Source organism: Cynocephalus volans, chromosome 4 (genome assembly GCF_027409185.1).
Source record: "Cynocephalus volans isolate mCynVol1 chromosome 4, mCynVol1.pri, whole genome shotgun sequence".
Lineage (NCBI taxonomy): Eukaryota > Metazoa > Chordata > Mammalia > Dermoptera > Cynocephalidae > Cynocephalus > Cynocephalus volans.
Genome location: NC_084463.1, coordinates 109,987,068 through 110,009,713, shown reverse-complemented (window position 1 = coordinate 110,009,713; position 22,646 = coordinate 109,987,068). Strand labels below are relative to the sequence as shown.

Here is a 22,646-nt window from a genome sequence, read left to right as displayed (position 1 = left end):
GAAGGGATAATAAGGAAATATTATGAACAACTTTATGCCAATAAATACAACTTAAATGAAACAAATGCCTTCAAAAACAAAACATAAAATTGGGTACAAAAAGAAATAGATAACTTGAATAGTACTGTATCTATTTAAAAACTTCAATTCATAGTCAAAAACCTCTCCCAAAAGAAAACTCCAGGCCCCGATGGTATCACTGATTAATTCTATCAAATTTTTAAGGAAGAAATAATATCAACCTTACACAAAGTATCAGAAAACAGTGCGGAAGGGAATGCATCTCAACTTATTTTATGAGACAAATACAATCCTGATATTGAAACAAGAGACAAGCCTTAATGAAAAAAAATTACAGACCAATGTGGCTTATGAACATTGACACAAAAATCTTTAACAAAATATTAGCAAATTGTCACAGAGGATTTTTAGGGCAGTGAAAATTCTCTGTATGATACTATAAAGGTAAATACATGTCATTATACATTTCTCCAATACAGTACAGTAAGACAGTTTGAGAGAGACCATATTCACATAACTTTTATTACAGTATATTGTAATAACTGTTCTATTGTATTATTACTTATCGTTGTTAATCTCTTACCGTACCTCATTTATAAATTAAACTTTACCATAGGTATGTATGTATAGGAAAAGACATAGTATACACAGGGTTTGGTACTATCGGGGGTTTCAGGCATCCACTAGGGGTCTTGGAATGTACCCCCCCACAGATAATGGGGGACTACTGTACATCATAACCAAGTGAGATTATGACATATTGACTTTTTTTAAAAAAATGTGTAAATTAAAACCACAATGATATACCATTTCCCATCCACTAAAATGGCTTAAATTTTTAAAACTAACAACTTGAAATGTTGGTGATGATATGAAACAAACTCTTAACACACTGCTAATGGGAGTGTATGATGGCCCAACCACATTAGAGAACTGTTTGGCACTTTCATATAAAGTTAAAAATGCCTCTATCTTATAACCCAGCAATTCCACTAATACATATTTATCCAAGAGAAATGAGAGCATATGTTTACAAACATTTGTACTAGAATTTTTATTGCCATCTTATTCATAATAGTAAATAACTGGAAGCATCTCAAATGTTTATCAAGGTAAGAATGTATCAACAAATTGTGGTATATTCTTACCCAACAGAATGCTGCTCAGCAATAAAAGTAATGAACCATTATTACATGCCAACAACATGGATAAATCTCCAAAATGTATGTTAAATAGAAAAACCAACACATAAAAGAGTTCCATTTATACAAAGTTCAAGAATAGGCAAAACCAGTATAATCAGGACAGTTTTTGTCTGAGGGGATGGAGATTGACTGGAAGGGGTCACTAGGGAACTTCCTGGGGTGATGGAAATGTTCTATATTTTGTTTGGGATGGTGGTTATATGGATTTGTAAGTTAACAAAATTCATTGAATTGTAATCTTAAGATCTGTGCATTTCATTCTATGTAAACTTAACCTCAATTAAGAAAAAACAGCCTGCACGCTAATATAAAAAACATGTTCAACCTCACTAGTGATCAAATAAAAATAAAAATAGAATTTAACCTCTGCTTGTTAATTATGCAAATATGAAAAAAATCCTCAATGCTAGCAAGAGTACAGTGAAAAAGATCCATAATTTAATTATTAAAACTTTCTGAAAAATAATTTGGCAATATGTAGCAAATAGCTTAAAACAGTTTATACCATTAATCCAAGAATTTATTTGCTATGAAAATAAGGAAGGTTGTATAACAATTTATCTATGTAGAATGAATTAATAAATTTTAATATATCCATTTGAGGGATGATTTTATAAATATTAAAAATCCTTTTAAAATGATATTGAATTGATATGAGAAAGTGCTCAGAATATGATGTTTGGTGGAAAACAAGTATAAAAAACTATTATAATCCTAATTTTGTATATATACACACAGAAAAAAAGATGAAATAAGTAGTCCTAAATGTTGATACTCATTATTTGAATGTTAAAGGATTATAACTGATTTTTATTTACATTTAAAAACAAAATCTTTATTGAGGTATAATTTATACATTATAAAATTAACCTATTTTAATTGCATTGTATAATTATGCAGTCATTACCACAATCCAATTTTAGAACGTTTCCATCACCCCAAAAAGAACCCTTGTGCCATCTGCAATTAATTCCAGTTCCCATGCCTAGCCCCAGGCAACCACTAATCTGCCTTTCTGTTTCTATAAAATTGCCTTTTATGGACATTTTATAAAAATTAATAAGTTTTTTAAGGTTGATCTATGCTGTGGCATGTATTAGTTCATTCCTTTATAATTTTTGAATTTTCCAAATTTTCCATTAATAAACATATATAACTTTAAAATAAAAAAATTTTTTTATTATGGTAAAATATACATAACACTTACCATTTAACCATTTTTAAATGTGCAATTCAGTGGTATTAAGTACATTCACAATGTTGTGTAACCATCACCACTATCTATTTCCAGAACTTTTTCATCCTCTCAAAACCCAACACTGTACCCATTAAGTAATATTTTCCCTTTACTCCCTCTCTTCAGCCCTTGTTTACCTCTATTTTACTCTTCGTCTTTATGTTTGTTTGTTTTTTGGCGGCTGGTCAGGATGGGGTTCCGAATCCATGACCCTGGTATTACAAGGCTGTGCTCTAACCAACTGAGTTAACTGGCCAGCCATACTTTCTGTCTCTATGAATTTGCCTATTCTAGGATACCTCATATAAGTGAAATCATACAATATCTGTCCTTTTGTGTCAGGCTTCTTTGAATTAGCATAATGTTTTCAAGGTTCATCTATGTTGTAGCATATATCAGTACTTTATTCCTTTTTATGGCTGGATAATATTCCATTGTGTGTGTATGTATGTATGTACATATACATATATACATATACATATATATACACACATAACATTTTATTCTTTCATTTGTTTATGGACACTTGGGTCATTTTCACTTTTAGGTTATTGTGAATAATGCTGCTACAAACACTGGTGTACAAGTGTCTGTTCGAGTCTATTTTCAATTCTTTTGGGTATATATGCCTACAAGTGGAATTGCTGGGTCCTATGTTATGTAATCCTATGTTCAAATTTTGAGGAATAACTATACTGTTTTCCAAGTGGCTGCACCATTTTACATTCTCACCAGCAATGCACAAGAGTTCCAATTTCTCCTCATCCTTGCTAACACTTTTTTTTGTTTTTGGATAATAGCCATCCTAATGGAGATAAAGTGGTATCCAACTGTAGTTTTAATGTGCTTTTCCCCAATGAATAATGATGTTGAACATTTTTTATGTGTTCACTGACCATTGTAAATCTTCTTGGAGAAGTGTCTATTTAAATCCTTTGCTCATTTTTAAATTGTGGTTTTTGTTGCTGTTGTTGAGTTATAGGAGTTCTTTATATATTCCAGACACTAATCCCTTATCTGATATGTGATTTGCAAGTACTTTCTCTCATTCTGTAGTTTATCTTCTCAATCTCCTGGTAGTGTCCTATGATGCAAGTTTTTAATTTTGATGAAGTCCAACTTATCTATTTTTTTTTCATTGCCTTTGCTTTTGGTGTCATAAACAAGAAATCATTGACTAATCTGAGGTCACGAATATTCTCACCTATGTTTTCTTCTAAGAGTTTAATAGTTTTAGCTCTTAAATTTAGATCTTTGATCCATTTTAAGTTAATTTCTGTAAATGGTGTAAGGTAAGGGTACAACTTCATTCTTTTGCATGTAGATATCCAGTTTTCCAAGCACCATTTGTTGAAAAGACTGTCCTTACCCCACCCACCGAGTGATCAAACTGTTGAATTTTTTTTTTTTTAAGGCGGCTAGACAGTATGGGGAAATATTTTAATTTTTGAAATTTAATTAACTATCTATGTGAGAATTTATCTCTGGGCTCTCTATTGTATTCCATTAGGAATATATATATATATATATATATATATATATATATATAACTTTTATAATTTTTAATTAACTAAAATAGATGGAGAGCATAGACTCTTTTGTCTGTAACCTGCTAACCATGCTTCCAGAGGCACCTAGAAATTGAGACTGAGAAATCCAAATACCTTAATTAAAAAAGAAGAAGACTGGGTTGGGGATGGACTAACTGCTTTCTTCCCATGCATATAAAGAAAGAGCTGTAGCCAATTTAAGAGTTAATGCTTGTTTTAGGGTTACCTTTTTTCCAAATCTGCAACTTTAACTGGTCTAAGGAGTATTTACCCAAGCTGGGCTATAAACTCATCCTGGAAACTTAGAGCCACAGAAATGACTGCAAACTGATGAGGGGAGACCACTCCATAAGATAGCCCAAAAGCTAGTAGTTGTGCTTTGTTGTTTTGGGTCTTTTTAAAAAAATAAGGTATACTTAGTATACAATAAAAATGCATGAATCTTAGGTGTTCTGCTGAGTTTTGTCCATTAGATACATCTCTGAAATTACCACTCAAAACAAGATACAGAGCAGTGTTTTCATATTCCATTTAATCAATTGCCCTCCAAAATGGATTAATTTTGTCTTTTCTTAGATTTCACATAAATGGAATCATATAGTATGTATTCTAGTGGAATTGCTGGGTCATAGGGTAGAGAGGTATGTTCAACTTTACAAGAAACTGCCGAAGAGTTCTCCAAAGTGGTTGTATCATTTATTTTACATTCCCACTAGCAGGATATGAATGTTCTAATTGCTTCACATCTTTGCCAACAGTGGGTTTTTTTAGTCCTTTTGATTTTAGCCATTTCCTTGGGTCTGAAATGGTATTATATTGTGATTTCAATTTGCATTTCTTTCATGACTAAAGATGTTGAGCATTTTTTTGTGTTATTGGTCATTTATGTATCTTCTCTGTGAGAGGTCTGTTCAAATGAGCAATCGAATAACTAGCACGTTAAAAAAATTATTTTTTGCTCACTTTTTAATGGGCTGTTTATTTTTCTGTTGGTGATGTGTAGAAGTTTGTTACATATTCTCAATACAAGTCTATTGTGAGATATATATATAGTGTGAATATCTCGTTCCTGGTCTGGGGGTTGTTGAATCTTTATCTTAATGTATTTTGGTGAGCAGAATTAATTTTAAGTCCAATTTATCAGTTTTTTCTTTTACTGTCAGTGCATTCTGTACACTGTCCAAGGAATTTTTACCCTAAGGTTGCAAGAATATTCACCTCTCTTTTCTTCTAGAAGTTTTATGATTCTGAATTTTGTATTTCAAAGTATATAAGACCTCCAACTTCGTTCTTCATTTTTCAAGATTGTTTTAGCTATTATAGGTCCTTTGTATTTTCACGTAAATTTTAGAATGAGCTTATCCATATCTTCAAAAAATCCTGCTGGAAATTTGATTGTTATGGTATTGAACCTTTAAATGAACTTGGATGACTCAGAGCTAATAATTTTGACAGACTCTTTCATTGAACAGGGTAAGGTAGCTGCAGTGAGACTGTGCCTTTAGCTCAGTTCAAGAACAGTTTTTAAATATAGTCATATCATTTATTTTAAGGGAAGTGAAAATAGAAACTACAAAAAAATACAACAGATTGGCAAAAATCCAAAAGTATGATACCACTATCGTAACTATGCTTGAAGGAGAATAGGCACTCTCAAACCCTGCAGGTGGGAAGGTAGACTGGCACAACTGTAGAAGGGAAGTTTGGCAACATCTATCACAATTACAAATGCATACATCTCTTGACAAACCATTAGCATGGCTAACAAAAAAAAGAAGACTCAAATAAGAAAAATTAGAAATGAAAAAGGCGATATTACAACTGATTCATCTGAAATACAAGGAATCATTCGAGACTACTATAAACAACTATATGCCAACAAATTTGAAAATCTGGAGGAAATGGATAAATTTCTGGACACACACAAGCTCCCAAAACTGAACCATGAAGACGTAGAAAATTTGAACAGACCAATAACAATAAAGGAGATTGAAGCTGTTATCAGAAGGCTCCCAACAAAGAAAAGCCCAGGACCAGATGGATTCACAGCAGAATTTTACCAAACATTCAAAGAGGAATTGACACCGATTCTTTACAAACTATTCCAAAAGATTGAAACGGACACAAATCTCCCAAACTCATTCTATGAAGCAAACATCATCCTGATACCAAAACCAGGTAAAGATATAACCCAAAAAGAAAACTACAGGCCGATATCCTTGATGAATATAGATGCAAAAATCCTCACTAAAATACTACAAACAGAATACAGCAACACATACGTAAAATTATTCACCACGATCAAGTAGGATTCATCCCAGGGATGCAAGGTTGGTTCAACATACGCAAATCAATAAATGTGATAAACCATATTAATAAAGTCAAACACAAGGACCATATGATCATCTCTATAGATGCTGAAAAAGCATTTGATAAAGTTCAGCACTCATTCATGACAAAGACCCTCTATAAGTTAGGTATAGAGGGAAAGTATCTCAACATAATTAAAGCCATATATGCCAAACCCACTGCCAATATCATCCTGAATGGGGAAAAGCTGAAAGCTTTTCCTTTAAGAACAAGAACTAGACAAGGATGCCCACTCTCACCACTCCTATTCAACATAGTGTTGGAAGTACTAGCCAGAGCAATCAGAGAAGAGAAGGAAATAAAGGGCATCCAGATTGGAAAAGATGAAGTCAAACTGTCCCTGTTTGCAGATGACATGATCCTATATACCGAACAGCCTAAAACCTCTACAAAAAAACTGTTGGAATTGATAAAGGATTTCAGCACAGTAGCAGGATACAAAATCAACACACAAAAAATCAGTAGCATTTCTTTTCTCCAATAGTGAACATGCAGAAAGAGAAATCAAGAAAGCCTGCCCATTTACAATAGCCACCAAAAAAATAAAATACTTAGGAATTGAGTTAACCAAGGAGGTGAAAAATCTCTATAATGAGAACTACAAACCACTGCTGAGAGAAATTAGAGAGGATACAAGAAGATGGAAAGATATCCCATGCTCTTGGATTGGAAGAATCAACATAGTGAAAATGTCCATACTACCCAAAGTGATATACAAATTCAATGCAATCCCCATCAAAATTCCAAAGACATTTTTCTCAGAAATGGAAAAAACTATCCAGACATTTATATGGAACAATAAAAGACCACGCATAGCCAAAGCAATGCTGAGCAAAAAAAATAAAGCTGGAGGCATAACACTACCTGACTTTAAGCTATACTACAAAGCGATAATAACCAAAACAGTATGGTACTGGCATAAAAACAGACACACTGACCAATGGAATAAAATAGAGAATCCAGAAATCAACCCACACACTTACTGCCACCTGATCTTTGACAAAGGCACCAAGCCTATTCACTGGGGAAGGGACTGCCTCTTCAGCAAATGGTGCTGGGATAACTGGATATCCATATGCAGGAGAATGAAACTAGATCCATACCTCTCACCGTATACTAAAATCAACTCAAAATGGATTAAGGATTTAAATATACACCCTGAAACAATAAAACTTCTTAAAGAAAACATAGGAGAAACACTTCAGGAAATAGGACTGGGCACAGACTTCATGAATACGACCCCAAAAGCAAGGGCAACCAAAGGAAAAATAAACAAATGGGATTATATCAAACTAAAAAGCTTCTGCACAGCAAAAGAAACAATTAACAGAGTTAAAAGACAACCAACAGAGTGGGAGAAAATATTTGCAAAATATACATCTGACAAAGGATTAATATCCAGAATATATAAGGAACTCAAACAACTTTACAAGAAGAAAACAAGCAACCCAATTAAAAAATGGGCAAAAGAGCTAAATAGGCATTTCTCTAAGGAAGATATACAAATGGCCAACAGACATATGAAAAAATGCTCAACATCACTCAGCATCCGGGAAATGCAAATCAAAACCACATTGAGATACCATCTAACCCCAGTTAGGATGGCTAAAATCCAAAAGACTCTGAATGATAAATGCTGGTGAGGTTGCGGAGAAAAAGGAACTCTCGTACATTGTTGGTGGGACTGCAAAATGGTGCAGCCTCTATGGAAAATGGTATGGAGGTTCCTCAAACAATTGCAGATAGATCTACCATATGACCCAGCTATCCCACTGTTGGGAATATACCCAGAGGAATGGAAATCATCAAGTCGAAGGTATACCTGTTCCCCAATGTTCATCACAGCACTCTTTACAATAGCCAAGAGTTGGAACCAGCCCAAATGTCCATCATCGGATGAGTGGATACGGAAAATGTGGTACATCTACACAATGGAATACTACTCAGCTATAAAAACGAATGAAATACTGCCATTTGCAACAACATGGATGGACCTTGAGAGAATTATATTAAGTGAAACAAGTCAGGCACAGAAAGAGAAATACCACATGTTCTCACTTATTGGTGGGAGCTAAAAATTAATGTATAAATTCTCTCACACACACACACACACACACACACACACACACACACACACAAAACCGGGGGGGGGGGAAGAAGATATAACAACCACAATTACTTGAAGTTGATACGACAAGCAAACAGAAAGGACATTGTTGGGGGCGGGGGGAGAAGGGAGGGAGGTTTTGGTGATGGGGAGCAATAATCAGCCACAATGTATATCGACAAAATAAAATTAAAAAAAAAAAAAAAGTCCCCTAACTCCCTGAAAAAAAAAACAAAAAAAACCAAATGCATACATCTCTGTACCCAGCAATCCTATTCTAGGGATTTATCTAGCGCATCTGTTCACACACATGCAAAATCACATATGCACAAGGTTATGTGTTGTTTGAAACAGCACAAGACTTTAAATTAATTATGGCAAATCCATACAGCAGAATACAATGCAGATTTAAAAAGAATGAAGAAGCTCTCTATATAATGAAGAAAGATTTTCAAGATGTATTAAGTTTAAAAAACAAGAAGATGCAAACAGGACAGTTTACTACCATCAAAAAAAAGGGCAGGGAAACATCTATTTGTATTTGTTTGTATATATTTAATGAATTGCTAGAAGACTACACAAGGAACTAATAAAAGTGGATTATCTGTAGGGGGCAAAAACTGAGTTGATGGAGGCAGCGATGGGAGGAAGACTTTTCATTGCATACCTGTATATATTTTTTGATTTTTAAATCATGTGAATATATTACATATTCAAAAAATTAAAATTTCGCAAATGAAGCTATTTCTTAAGTATCTGATGTTGATGATGACGATAGGAATAGACAGCATTTCTGAACACTTAATATACACCTGGACTGAGTATTTTATATTCGTTATCTCATTCAATTCTTATATCGACCTTCTGGGATAGATGTAACTATTACTCCTATTTTATACATGAGGAAAAACAGGCTCTGAGGGTTAAGTAGCTAAGTGCAAAAATGAGATTCAATCTGAAGTTTCTGTGCTTAACCACTGTACCATACTGTACATCTTTGTAACAGCTTTAATACTGAGATACGAATTGATTGCTGTAACAGAAAAGGGCTGGCCAGTTAGTTCTATTGGTTAGAGCATGGTGTTGCAATACCAAGGTCAAGGGTTCAAATCCCCGTACCAGCCACTTGCCAAAAAAAAAGAAGATATAACAGAAAAAAGTAATTACCTGCTGCCCTTCTGTACCCTCAGCAGTAACCATAGCAACCGAGTGTGTCCCTGCTGAGGAGATGACTGCATCATGAGTAGGGACTGTGATGGGCGTGCCATCCTGCGTTACCATTGTGATGGTGTTGCCGATGGCCTGCATGTCAGCTTGAGATATGTTAACCTGCAATACAGTGCATTTTACAAACCAGTCAATGTTTCTTGTTATATCTGGCAATCTTGATTAAGGACTGGGCCTAATCCTTGTATAAGATTACTCTGAGGGAGCAAATAAGCCTTTTATAATGGAATAAACTCTTTTAGTTATCAAAAAAAAAATCAACATTATTAAATGCATCTCCTCTCCATCTCTGTTGCTAATTTATTTTTCTCTCATCTGAATTTCTGCAATAATCCAACTTCTCTCCAGGTATCCAGTTTAACCCTTCCCTAACCATCCTCTACCTTGACACCTTTCTCAGACAAAACAAAACAAATCTCACTGTGCTCCCTGCTTAAATCCCCTGTAACTCCCTATTGCCTACAGTTCAGACTTCTAACGTGGCATTCCTGACCCTTTCATGACCTGGCCTTTACCAATTTCCTTAGAGTCATCTTCCACTAGCTTCAAACCAGCATCTGACACTCCAGCCACAACTAATCATTTGCAGTCCCAGAGAGTGTCATATTCTGTTATATTTTCATGACTTGCCCTTTCCTTCACTCTCTGCCAGGTGAGCTCATGGAAATCCTTCAAGACCCAACTGAATGGCCATTCTCTACAAGGGCCTTCAAGATTCTTTTAGGAAAAATCATTTACTCCCTCCTCCAAGCTACTGCAGCACTTTATATACTACTCAATTATACCCTTCATTATGAGAAATTATAATTCATTTTAGAAGTGTTCCTCTCCTACTGGACTGTAATATCCTCCTTCCTGTACTCCCCAGACTGAGTCTACCAAAATGGTGTGGAGTTGATGCTCAATAAATGTTTATTGTTTAACTGACTAAAGGAATAGAATGGAAAATCTAATTCCTGAAGGAAACGGGAAGGTTAAGTCTAGAGAAAATACAACATTGAGATGGAGAAGATAGTTGTTTTGGAATTTATGAAGAGGGATTAGACTTATTTGGTATAATCAGAAAGGAGCCGTGAGTGGATAACATAGGGGTGGATTCCAGTCTGATAAACACAAAAATTATCCAACAACGGAACAGGCTGCCTCTTAGAGAAACTGCCTAATTATAGTGGCCGTTTCAGAGCTGATATAGAGGGTATTTCTCCTGTACAGGCAGGGAGGAAGGTTACATCAAATGATCTCCAGAAGACCTCTGTAGGTGATGATCTAATTCAAGAAAAACTGTTAGGGCTAATACTGAGTTAAAACTGGGTTAAGTAAATATGTTTAATCTTGTATGCTAGCCAGTGGACAAAGAGTACTGTATGGAATTAGTGATGTCAAAATGGGGGGCGGAGGGGTGGTGGGCGGGAGATGAATAGGATGGTATGAATGCTTTATATTTTCCAATCCTGAATATGTTCTGCCTCCTAGCTAACCTTAGCATGTTAATAGTTATCAAAACAAAGGGCAGATTAATCGGGAAGGTTAAAGCTTTAAGAGAGATAGATACAGAGAGAGTTCTCCATAGAAGAGGGAGATATAGGAGGGTAAAGAAGCACATCATACCCCATGTGCCTATTTCCACCAGGTACTAAGACAACCTTAGCTAGAGCTTAAAAATGAATCGAGGCTCAGCAGGCTACTGGCATCTAGAAAACAATGACAACTCTGGCTATCGGAGAACAACCATCACGTTGTGCTTTTCCAGAGAAAATTAAGATACCTGTTCTCTCAACACTGTGAAGCTAATTGAGTAAACTCCCATGATTCCTGGTAAGGATAGTTCCACGCTTTGGAAATTGTACACGTTTGCCCATCACTGATACCCAGGATGCCATAATATCCTGGTCACCTTGGCCAAGGCTCTCCTGATTTCTCAATCTCACCTCCTTGATATAATCAACCATCAGAACCCATCCCTTCTCTAAGTTGTGTTTCACATGGATCGATTACTTTTCAAAGCCCTCAATCTCCCTGTACTTCTAACCTTCATCTTCTTACCTTTGAGCTATACCAATACCACCATTTGGATTCTACAGAGTCACAAATATTCTCCCTCTACTAATCTCCTCACACTTAGTTTCTTTCAGCAGACTACTGAAAAACCTGAAAAACCTTCAGGAGTCTGCCTCTGCCTATAGGCTGAAGTCCAAACTTTGTGCCCTGATATTCAAGGTTTTCCTCAAAAAAAGGCAGGCAGGGGTTCCAGCCTGCCTTTCAAGCCCAGGTTCAGAAAAATATTTGACCTGTTTGGCTTTCGGTGGATACTTACATGCTGAGTCCCATCCTGGGATATCAGAGTAACTTGTTGACTCAACCCAGACTGGGTTACTGTGGCTACTTGTGTAGATACAACATCGTCCCCTTCTACACCTGTAACATACGTGATCTGGGACCCTTTAAGAACATCTTCACCTTGACCTGTTTAAAACAAATGACTTATTTATTTGACCAACCAACCAATCTGTTTAGAAAGTAGAGGACATCTTAAATACTAAAAAGAAAATTATATAAAGTGTACATTTATTATATTCTAAATCATGAAAAGAGCTTCCAGAACCACCTTCCAATTCCTCCACCTCCACTTTTGCAAACCAAATTAAAGCAGACTATATCAAACATTTTCACATCAAATTTAAATGTTCTAACTTTGGGGGACCTTTTCTTTTTTCTTAGTTGGAGTAATTATGTGAAACTGCATGTGTGTTGGGGAAAGGGAGGGGAGGAACTATAGGAAAGACTGACTGGCAAATAACCCTTCAAATATAACAAGTATGCACAACAGTCTTGCATTCACTTAAGAAGCCATTAAAAGTGATAAGACAATCTTCATAAACATTAACCACAAACTGAATGGTCTGTAAACTCAACCTCCTGATACTAATTTACTTGGTCTTTAACACAAGTGATTGATTGCAAGTCATCAGAACACAATGACATCATTGTATAAAGACAATGTAATGGCATGTTATCTGGGGTAAGGTTAATCATTTAATAAGTAACAGAAGAAGAACCCCCACCCACTTCTTTATTTCATAAAGAACCAGCAAGTAAACAGCAATTTCAATAGTCCATTACTGCTATACTTGGCAACCAGGAAGATTACTGATCCCTCTCTTCTTCCATCACTTTCTACCTTCCATGAAACCAGAAAGAGAGCAAAAAAAATTTTCCCCTTCAAAGAAGGACTTAATATACTAGCTAATCTACGAGTACTTCTCAAAGTCTGTGGTTGGTGCATGTACTAAATCTGGCTACAGTCATCAAGGTGTTATTTCCATAACAGTCATTACTTCACTTCTTTTTGTTCTGTTCCACAGCTATTTATATACCATTATCCCAAAGGGTTACAAAACTCAGGGGATCAAGTGAGAGAAGAGGAACACAAATCTATCCCTACTCTTGGAAAAGCAATCTTAGTTTAGTTTTTTAAAAAAACAAAATGTATTTTATTATACTATAGACTGTTTTCTAGAATACAAGAATTTGTGATAATCTAAAATATCAACATTTAAGGAATAGACTGAGGAAACTTTAGGAAGGAAAAGTCTTACAAACTAAGTGACATCATTAAAGCCTGCTTTCTAATGAAAACATTCAGCAGTTGTAATATTTATTTACTCCTTTTCTCTTATCAATTTTCAAGTATATAGTATATTATTATTAACTATAGTCACCATGCTGTACAATAGATCTCCAGAACTTACTCCTCATGTCTAACTGAAACTTTGTACCCTTCAACCATTATCTCCCCACCACATGTTGTAATATATAACTACGAATACAGTGTTCATAGTTCACAATGTTTTAGCTAGGAAATAATATAGTACTCAAGATTGAAGGAATTGTTGTTTTCATATTATCATCTAACAAATACCTGAAATGACAAATTAGGACTACAGAGAAGCAGGGATTAGGGTAATGGAAGCAGGAAGCAAAGCATTTGAGCAGGTGATCTATTCTTTTCTTATTCTCCAGCCAACTTTTTCACCTAAATGTTTTTCAATGCTTCAATATTAGTTGTTAAAAAGGAGAAAAGATGACTTCTTTTAATTTTCAAATTTATTTCACTAAAGAAGCATTTGATGAAACTGTAAGACAACCTGTTTCGTTTTGTTTTAGAAAAACCTACCTCCTTTTACCTATTTACCTATGCTTAATTATTTACTAAAGTCACTGAATGTAATTCTCAAAAATATTTTTTCCAAGAGTTTATTCTTATTGAAATGAATGATTTGTCTCTTAAAACATACCTAATAGCCCTTGAATCAATAAAGAGTTATTTGGGAGTGCTTCTCTGCTCTTATGACTAAGACCAATATCCTTAATGGACCCAAATAGTCTGGCTGCCCCTGCATCTCTCTCCCACCTCATTTCATACCATCCTCCAAGGCCAAACTGTCATACTGGCCAGGCTTCTTCTAGTATCTCCAACTTACTCTGCTCTCTCCAATGTCATGGCTTTATGCATGTGCCATTCCCTCTATTTGGACTGTTCTCTTGCCTTTGCTCCTTGCTTCTCTTCCCCCCAACCCGTGCTTCTTCACCTTGTTGACCTCCATTTACCTTCTAGATCTCTCCAAAAGTCACTTCCTCAGGAAAGCCTTCTCTGACTTCCCAGACTAGACTTCTCTGACATCCCAGAGCACCAAGTACCTTTCTTCCATAGCACTTAATCACAATTGTAAATTATAAGTTTATGTGATCATATGAATGAAACTTTATGATTTGAGAAAATGCTATGAATCATAAATCATGTTCTTAACTGTTGATTCTCAAACTCAGGAACACATATAATGGACAAAATCTTCACCTGGGGGAGGCTCAAAGAAGGCTTCCTGCTCCTCTTCAATGGGTTCAGTGTCGTTGTGGGCCGTCCGTTTGTGCATGGCCAGCGTGGAGATCTGCTTGTACGTCTTCCCACAATGGTTACAGTTGTATGGTTTAGAGTGAGTGTGAACAACATGGTGTTTGTACAAACTGGAATATTCTGTAAACCTTTTGTCACACCCAGGAACTGTACAAACATATGGCTTTTCCCCTAAGTAAAAAACAGCACCAAAAAACAACAACAAAAAGTCAACTTTTACATATGTAGGTATAATCATTACATACCTTCTAGGGGGATTGTGGGGTGAAACCTCTAAAAATAAATATTGCCAAATCCCTTCTCATTCTACCATGCGGCAGCACACAAAAAAGACTCCCTGACTATGGTTCTGACTTGGCTGAAAAGGCAGTCTGCACCCTGAGTGTTGTCTCTGTGCATCTATACTATGTTTCCCTTAATTTCAAGGGATGAGAAAAGAAAGGATGAAGATGTTGCTCAGTTTAACTCTGATAAAACTGTAGTTTATTGTTTCCTGCAACTAGATAATCTATATATCATTAATGATCCTATACTAATAATAACAATGATAATCCAATTATTATTATAACGAATACAGCTTATCCTAAAGGTTTTATAGAGATAACAAAAAAAGGATTTTCTAAAAAGTCTATTATTAGACATAGCTGGACATGTCAATATATCTAAAAGGACATATATGTTTCATTTAACCTCATCTGACTTCTTATATCCAATCAAAAGCTACTGAGTATTCACTGATAGCAACTAGGCAATACAAAAGGAACTAAAAACTTGCTTATTCCATATACAATTTGAGAACACTACAAGCAGTACATATATTTTTAGAACTTTTTTTTTTTTTTTTTTTAAAGATGACCGGTAAGGGGATCTTAACCCTTAACTTGGTGTTGTCAGCACCACGCTCAGCCAGTGAGCGAACCGGCCATCCGTATATGGGATCCGAACCCGGGGCCTTGGTGTTATCAGCACCGCACTCTCCCGAGTGAGCCACGGGCCGGCCCCTTTTTAGAACTTTTTATGATAGTAAATTTCAAATATAAACAAAAGAAAAGTGAAACAATATAATAAACCCCATGTACCAATCCCCCAGCTTAAACTATCAATTCATGGCCAACATTGTTTCACTTTTTACTACATATTTCTTCTCCTTCCTACCTAGGATTATTCTGAAACGGTTCCAAATAGCATTCCAATTCATCTGTAAATATTTCAGACTGTATGTCTGAAAGATGGATCCTTTTTTTAAAAAACGAAATGTAAACAAAATTAACAATACTTACTTAATATCATAAAATATCTAAACTAACCCGTGGTGGTATAAGGACCTAAAATTGAAAGTAAACTGAAACAAATTAGACTAACCATAGTTTAAATTAATACTTTTAACTACACTTAAGGGGTGGGAGTAAGAGAGAAAATAAATCAGTGAAAGTAACTCATATATACTGTATTTGACTAGTGCCCAGTCTTGGGCTAGGTGGTGGGGGAGAAGGGAAGAATTACGAATGAATCTTTAACTCTTTTTAATAGGCTTGTTCATTGTATTGATAATAGGTAAAGTGCTTCTGAAACTTTTAGATGTAATAAAAGATTAGCAAATGAGTAAATGTTTCAATGCGGTTGGAAGCCAAGGTTCTTGATGTCGAAGAAGGGGCATACACATCTGGAAGAGAGGAAGGGAAAAAAAGAATCCTGTAGGATAAATTGGAATTGGATGTAGTGGTATGAACTCATAATTTCTAAAAAGTGCATATGCAAGTGTGCATATAATGTGCATGTTCTAGTTTATTCTCATTTTACACCTTCCTTGGGTAACCGCATCTTTTCCGACGGCTCGAAACACAATAAAAACAATCACAAATAGTAAAATTTCACACTAATGTAATGCAACATAAGACTTAGATATAAATTGGAAATTGCTTCCTGTCCTCTGCCCGTTGCCCATTCACAAAGTAGGCAGGTTAAAGTTCTTATCTTGGTGGATGGTTGTTGGGAAGATGTGGTGAGGTCAAGGGAAATGGAAGCCAGTTTCAACCTGGAAAATCAGCCCAATTGGTATTTAGTCTGGAGCAGACACAAACTCTAGGTGGCACCAAACCACAGTCAAGAAATGAATGGATCTGGATAGAGCTTTTGAGCTCCTCATTGGTTAACTGTACAGCCTCACCTTGGTAATCTAATCAACCCTTCAAGAATGCACTTGCATTTTACCTGGCTGAATCTTTATACTCCACTTACAGCATAACTTGGGCATTTACTGTATCATTTACTTGATCATTAGCCAACCTTTTCTTCCAGCCCAGACTTTCCTTTTGGGTCAGACCAACATTTAAAACTACTTACTGGATCTATCTACTTCAATGATTCTCAACCATGTCTGCATATAAAAGACCTGGAGAGCTTTGAAAATGTGCTGATGCCTGGGCTTCACACCAGTACAGTATGTCAGAATCTTTGCAGACAGGATCTGGGGAATCAGTCTATTTTAAAAATGTGAATCCAATGTGCAGCCTCATTTGACAGCACTGCTCTATCTAAATGTTCCAAAGATAGCAGTATGGCCAAACTTAATGTTGGCATCTCTCTTATTGGAATCTAATTTGCCCATAAAACATGCTCAATGGCAAACTTTCAGATGAGTCTATATCCCATTACTTTAAATGGGAAAAATAATATTTTCCCAGCCCAGCCAAAAACCCCAGCTAAATTCCCCAAATATCACAAAAAGGCTCTTAAGCACCTGTGTTATAATCCACCAGTATGTGTCCATATAATAAAAAGCAATAAAAACATTATTTATGTAATTACTTAACATTAGTGGGTTTAAGTTTATGAGTAACAGAGTAATACACAATGATACAATAAAGTACTGGTGAGGAATTTTGTTTTCCTTCTACACTGCAAACATACACTATAATTTAAAAATGATTATCTTAAAAGATGTAAAAGGAATGCAAATTATATTAGCAAGATACAATGTCTTCTAATATACAGCCTTCTTTTCCAGGCCTGTTAGGTTTTCACAGGCTTCTCCACATTCTTAGAAGGCACTTTAACTTAATGTAGGGAAGATAATAGCAATAATGCATAATACACTTACACAATGTAAGCATGACTGATGACTGTATCAGAAATATGACTTCAGTGCATCCTATCTTCTCTCATTCAGACTCACATGCAACTTTAAGATTTTTCCTTTCATGAAAAATGAGTGCAAAAGTAGGTTCATTATAGTGGGTTTTCAATTTGGATCATAAATTTTCAGTAAAAATTTTGTAAATCATTACAGCAACAATACAGATGGTAAGAGGATGCCCAAAAACCTATATATGCCAAACCAGCAACATTATCTTCCCTTTTCAACCTGCTCCTCCATCTTGGTATTATCATCTAACCCCTTTCAGACTAGAATCCCATGACTAACTTGATGACCAAGTCCTTTGCCAATATTTCTTCAATGTCTTTCACTTATATCCTTCTCTATCTCATTCATTTTGAATGTACTAACAGCCCTTAATCTCCTGCTTATGATCTCACCTCCTTTTAACTTCTTTCTGTATTACTGTCTGAATGATTTTCTTCTAAAAAAGCAAACTTGCTTTAAATCTGCTTAAGGCTTCTCTTCTGTCCATAACAGTACTCAAATTGCTAATCTACCCTTTTCAAAAAAAGGTATTATAGTGAATCCCTTAAAATATTTCCAAAGATCACCAGGGGGTTGTAAAATACAACCTCAGAAACACTAACTTAAGCAACTAAAGTTTCATTCTGTGAAAATGTCTTTTAATTTTGAATTAACGTGAGAAGTTTACCCTTAATACCAGTAATAACAATATATTAAAAATTTTCTTGTAAAACTAATGTACATCCTGCCTTACTCTCACATTTGCCCTTCCATTCCCACCCACCAAAAATACATCTGGAAAGTGGAGTATCAAAATTAAAAACTTTTATGCTGCAAATGATACCATTAAGAAAGTGAAAATACAACCCACAGAATGGAAAAAAATATCTGTAACAATATCAGATACATCATATATCTGATAAGGGACTTATATCCAGAATACAATAAAGAAATCTTACAACTCAATAATAAAAAGACAGCCCAATTAAAAAATGGGCAAAGGATCCGAACAGACATTTCTCCAAAGAAGGTATACAAATGGCCAATAAGCACATATAAAGATGCTTAACATCATTAGTCATCAGGATAATGCCAACCAAAAGCCACAATGAGATACCACTTCACATCCACTAGGATGGCTATAATCGAAAAAAGTAGATAATAACTGTTAGCTAGGGTGTAGAGAAACTGGAACCCTCACACATTGTTTATGAGATTGTAAAAAGGTGCCCCCACTTTGGAAAACAATTTGAAGTTCCTCAAAATGTTAAATGCAGAGTTACCATATGATCCAAGAATTCCACTCCTAGGTATATACACAAGAGAAACGAAAAGATATGTCCATACAAAAACTTGTATATAAATACTTATAGCAGCATTATTCATACTAACCAGAAAGTGAAAATGACTGAATGGACATATAAAATGTGGTACATCCATATAATGAAATATTATTCAGTAATTTAAAAAGGAAAGAATGAAAAAGAAAGATGCTATGACATGGCTGAATCTCAAAAACATTATGCTAAGATGAAAAAGCCAGATGAAAAAGACCACATATTGTATAATTCCATTTATATGAAAATGTCAAAATGGGCAGAGAAAGTTGATTAATGATTACTTATAGCAGGGGGGTGCGGGTGAGGAAAAGACTGCTACCAAGTATGTAGTTTCTTTGAGGGGAAATGAAAATGTTCTTCTAAAATTGGATTGTGGTAATGGTTGCACAACCTTGTGAATATACTTTTAAAAAGTTGAATCACGAACTTTAAATGGATGAATTGTATAATATGTGAATTATCTCAATAAAACTGTTTACAAAAAAAAAAAAAAAAAAAAGACCATAGGCCATCTCTCCCACTCTGTCCCACAAGCTCCACAAAGTCCAATTTAAGCAATATCTTTATCATGACAGCACAACGCACAGGCCCCTGACTACTTTTCTGATCTCACCTCTTACAAATCTTCCACGTGTACTCTATATTCCAGTCATATGGAGTATGGAATATCATGCTTTTTCATACCTTTATGCTTTTACTCCCCTGCCAGGAATATCTTCCCGTCTTCCTGGCAATCTTCAGGATTCAGTCTAAAAGTCAAATTTCTGTGTAAAGCCTTCCCAGAACATTTCTCCCATTCCCGCAAAAATGACGGCTCCTCTCTCTGCTCCCACAGCATCTTGTTCACACAATGGGAGACACTGTGCAGCAATTCTATGTCTACTATCTCTCCCCAACTAGACTGCCCTTGACAATGTCTTATCTGTCTCTGTATCTCTGTTGCCTGGCAGGGGAACATGCAATAGATGCTCAATAATTGTTTGTTGAATGAATGGATGTGTAAATGCTAAGGCAAAATGTTTTTAAGTGCTTAATCCCTTTCTACTATGCCAAGTGGTAGGAAGGAGAGAAGAGATTAGCTGAAAATGGTTTCTGGAAAAGGCAGGAGTTAACTGAGCTTTGAAAGATAAAAGACCAAGAAGAGATCAGAAGTTGTTACCTGTGTGTATCCTCACATGATTTTTATAATTGGTTGCACTGGCAAATGCCCTCCCACATCCTGGTTCTGTGCAGTAATAAGGTCTTTCTCCTGTGTGTGTCCTAATATGCACTTTTCTGATATTTGATGTTGTAAAGGACCGACCGCAGCCTTCAAAGGGACATTTAAAGGGCCTTTCTCCTAAAAATACAAAAGGAAATAAATTAAATGGAGCAAATACATAGAGAAAATTGAAATATCTTATCCTTCAATTCCGCCTGAGATCACACTCAAGACTCTAGCCTTCTTGTGTTGAGTTTCCTTTTCAGGCATTTCTTATTTTCTGGAAATAGCATCTTCCACTCCAAACTTAAATTTAAATAAAAACCCTGAACAGCATTCAAAACTCATCACTGATTGCATGACTCTCAAAAATGGAATCATCCAGGTGGGCATATTAAAAAATTAACTGAGAAAAGCAGAAAAAGAAACATCATAAAGAAATATAAAAGAAAAATAATCAAGAAAAAGGATTAAGTTAGAATAACCCTAGAATTCCCTAAAAGCTTATCTCCTACTTTATTTATTCTACAATACTTGAAGAAAAATAATTTTTGTTATTTTTAAAACCTAGTGTCTAGCACGTAATACACATCAAAAATACTTGCTGAACATATTACTTTTCTCATAATCTAAGCTCATGAAAAGTCTACTTTGCCAATTACATTCCTTTCCTTCATATTTACTTTATACAACCTTGGAACCCAAAAGGCCTTTAAACTGTCAAGCAGGAAGTAGTCTTTGCTTTTGATTCCCATGTGCCCTTTTCTAGAATGAGCTAAAATTAAGCAAACAATTCTGGGGCAGGAAAAAAAAAAACCCCAAAACTCTCTGTATATACTTGCACAAATGTGTACATAGATATAAATATTTATCTATATATCTAGTAAGTTTGTTATATTTCTTTTGGCCAAATTAAATTATGATTTCTCTGCTGGTGGAAACCATTTAAAAAGATTTCTGCCCTCAAGTATGAAATCATTTAAAAAGAAGCAGAAGGTTGGCCAGTTAGCTCAGGTAGGTAGAGCATAGTGCTGATAACACCAAGGTCTAGGGTTCGATCCCTGTACTGGCTAGCCAGCAAAAAAAAAAAAAAAAATTAAAAAATAAAAGGATCAGAAATCTTTGATCGTTTCTTTAATGAGAGTTTTTTTCAATATGTCAACCTAAGGAGAACAAGGAGTTTATTTTGGTAGAGTGCCACCTTGTAACACCGTGGTCAAGAGTTTGGATCCCCATGCCAGTTAGCAGCCAAAAAAAAAAAAAAAAGTTTATTTTGGGCAAGTCCCTTCTCCTCCATGAATCTAGATGACCTCTAAAGTCTTCCCAGCTCTGGCATGCTATGATAAGGAATCAACTGTTCTAAGACAACTTTCATTGTATTATTCCTGTATATGCTATTACTATGACTCTGTAGCACTCCGCTTTATTTTTGCACTGAAATCACCTATGTTTGTAATAGAAGTCCCTAAGCTCCTTAACTCAGTTCAATATTATACCAATGAAAATATCATGATTTAAAACTGGTGTATGAACATGTGATCTGCTGAATGAATACTACCAAAGGGATAACAATTCAGATGTTTTTGATCAATATTAATGGAACCAAATTATTGTAAAGTAAAGACAATTTGGGATCATACTCATATTTGAGCTAAAGGTTAAACCTTAATGTCTGGAAAATCTTCCATGGAAATTTGCTAAACAATTTCAGAATATTTAGAAGTACAGAAATTGAAGCATTTGAGGATACAGTTATCACACCATGTTTAAAACATCAGTACTAAACCCCCAAACTAAATAATCTTATGCAATAATTACTTAGTCAACAGCTTATAATAATATCTCTTATCAACAGTTTCTGAAATTTTTTCAGCTCTGATCAAAAGCAAATAATTACCTTTATAATACCAATTCCACAAGTAATCAAATAGAAAGAGAAGGGAGGGAAGATGATATACGAGTAAAGTACCATTTAGGAAAAGGAAATAAAGAAATTTAAAGGGGAGAGATCATCACAAGGAAGTAACAAGTCTTTCCTTTTGTGGGACTGTTAGAGGTTCAGATACTTTAGCAGCAGCTCAGTGCAGGAGAAGCAATACTATATTAAGGAACTGGGTGCCTTGGGTTCTAGTCTCAGTTTGGCTACGAATTTGATGTGTAATTCTAGATAAATAAGCTTGTTGCTCAGATAATTCCTGAAAACTGAGGGTGATGGTGGTCTAGGGTAATTTTCAGTCTTTTTTGGGACATGACCTCCTTTGAGAATCTAACAGATATGAGCCCTTATTCTGGAAAGAAGCACACATACACGAACAGCAAATTGCATAGAATTTCAGGAATTTAAGAGAAGCC

The 22,646-nt window shown here is 35.2% G+C and overlaps 2 protein-coding genes across 7 annotated transcripts in view; one reads left to right on the top strand and one right to left on the bottom strand.

Annotated features, from left to right (window-relative positions):
* ZNF143 (zinc finger protein 143) overlaps positions 1-22,646 on the bottom strand; it is a 67,249-nt gene that overhangs the window by 6,349 nt on the left and 38,254 nt on the right. For all 4 annotated transcript variants that reach the window (XM_063093095.1, XM_063093094.1, XM_063093097.1 and 1 more), the window contains 4 exons: positions 20,253-20,432; positions 14,573-14,800; positions 12,032-12,180; positions 9,658-9,819 (listed from right to left, as the gene is read on the bottom strand). In XM_063093095.1, the coding sequence (XP_062949165.1) occupies positions 9,658-9,819; positions 12,032-12,180; positions 14,573-14,800; positions 20,253-20,432 (719 nt within the window). The remainder of the gene's footprint in view (positions 1-9,657; positions 9,820-12,031; positions 12,181-14,572; positions 14,801-20,252; positions 20,433-22,646) is intronic.
* Positions 1-22,646, top strand: part of LOC134374945 (uncharacterized) — a 59,763-nt gene that overhangs the window by 28,566 nt on the left and 8,551 nt on the right. For 2 of the 3 annotated variants that reach the window (XR_010023373.1, XR_010023371.1), the window contains one exon: positions 10,370-10,548. The exons of the other annotated variant lie outside the window; for it this stretch is intronic. The gene's annotated coding sequence lies outside the window, so the exon portion shown is untranslated. Of the gene's footprint in view, positions 1-10,369; positions 10,549-22,646 lie in introns of those variants that run through there. 3 annotated transcript variants of the gene reach the window in all.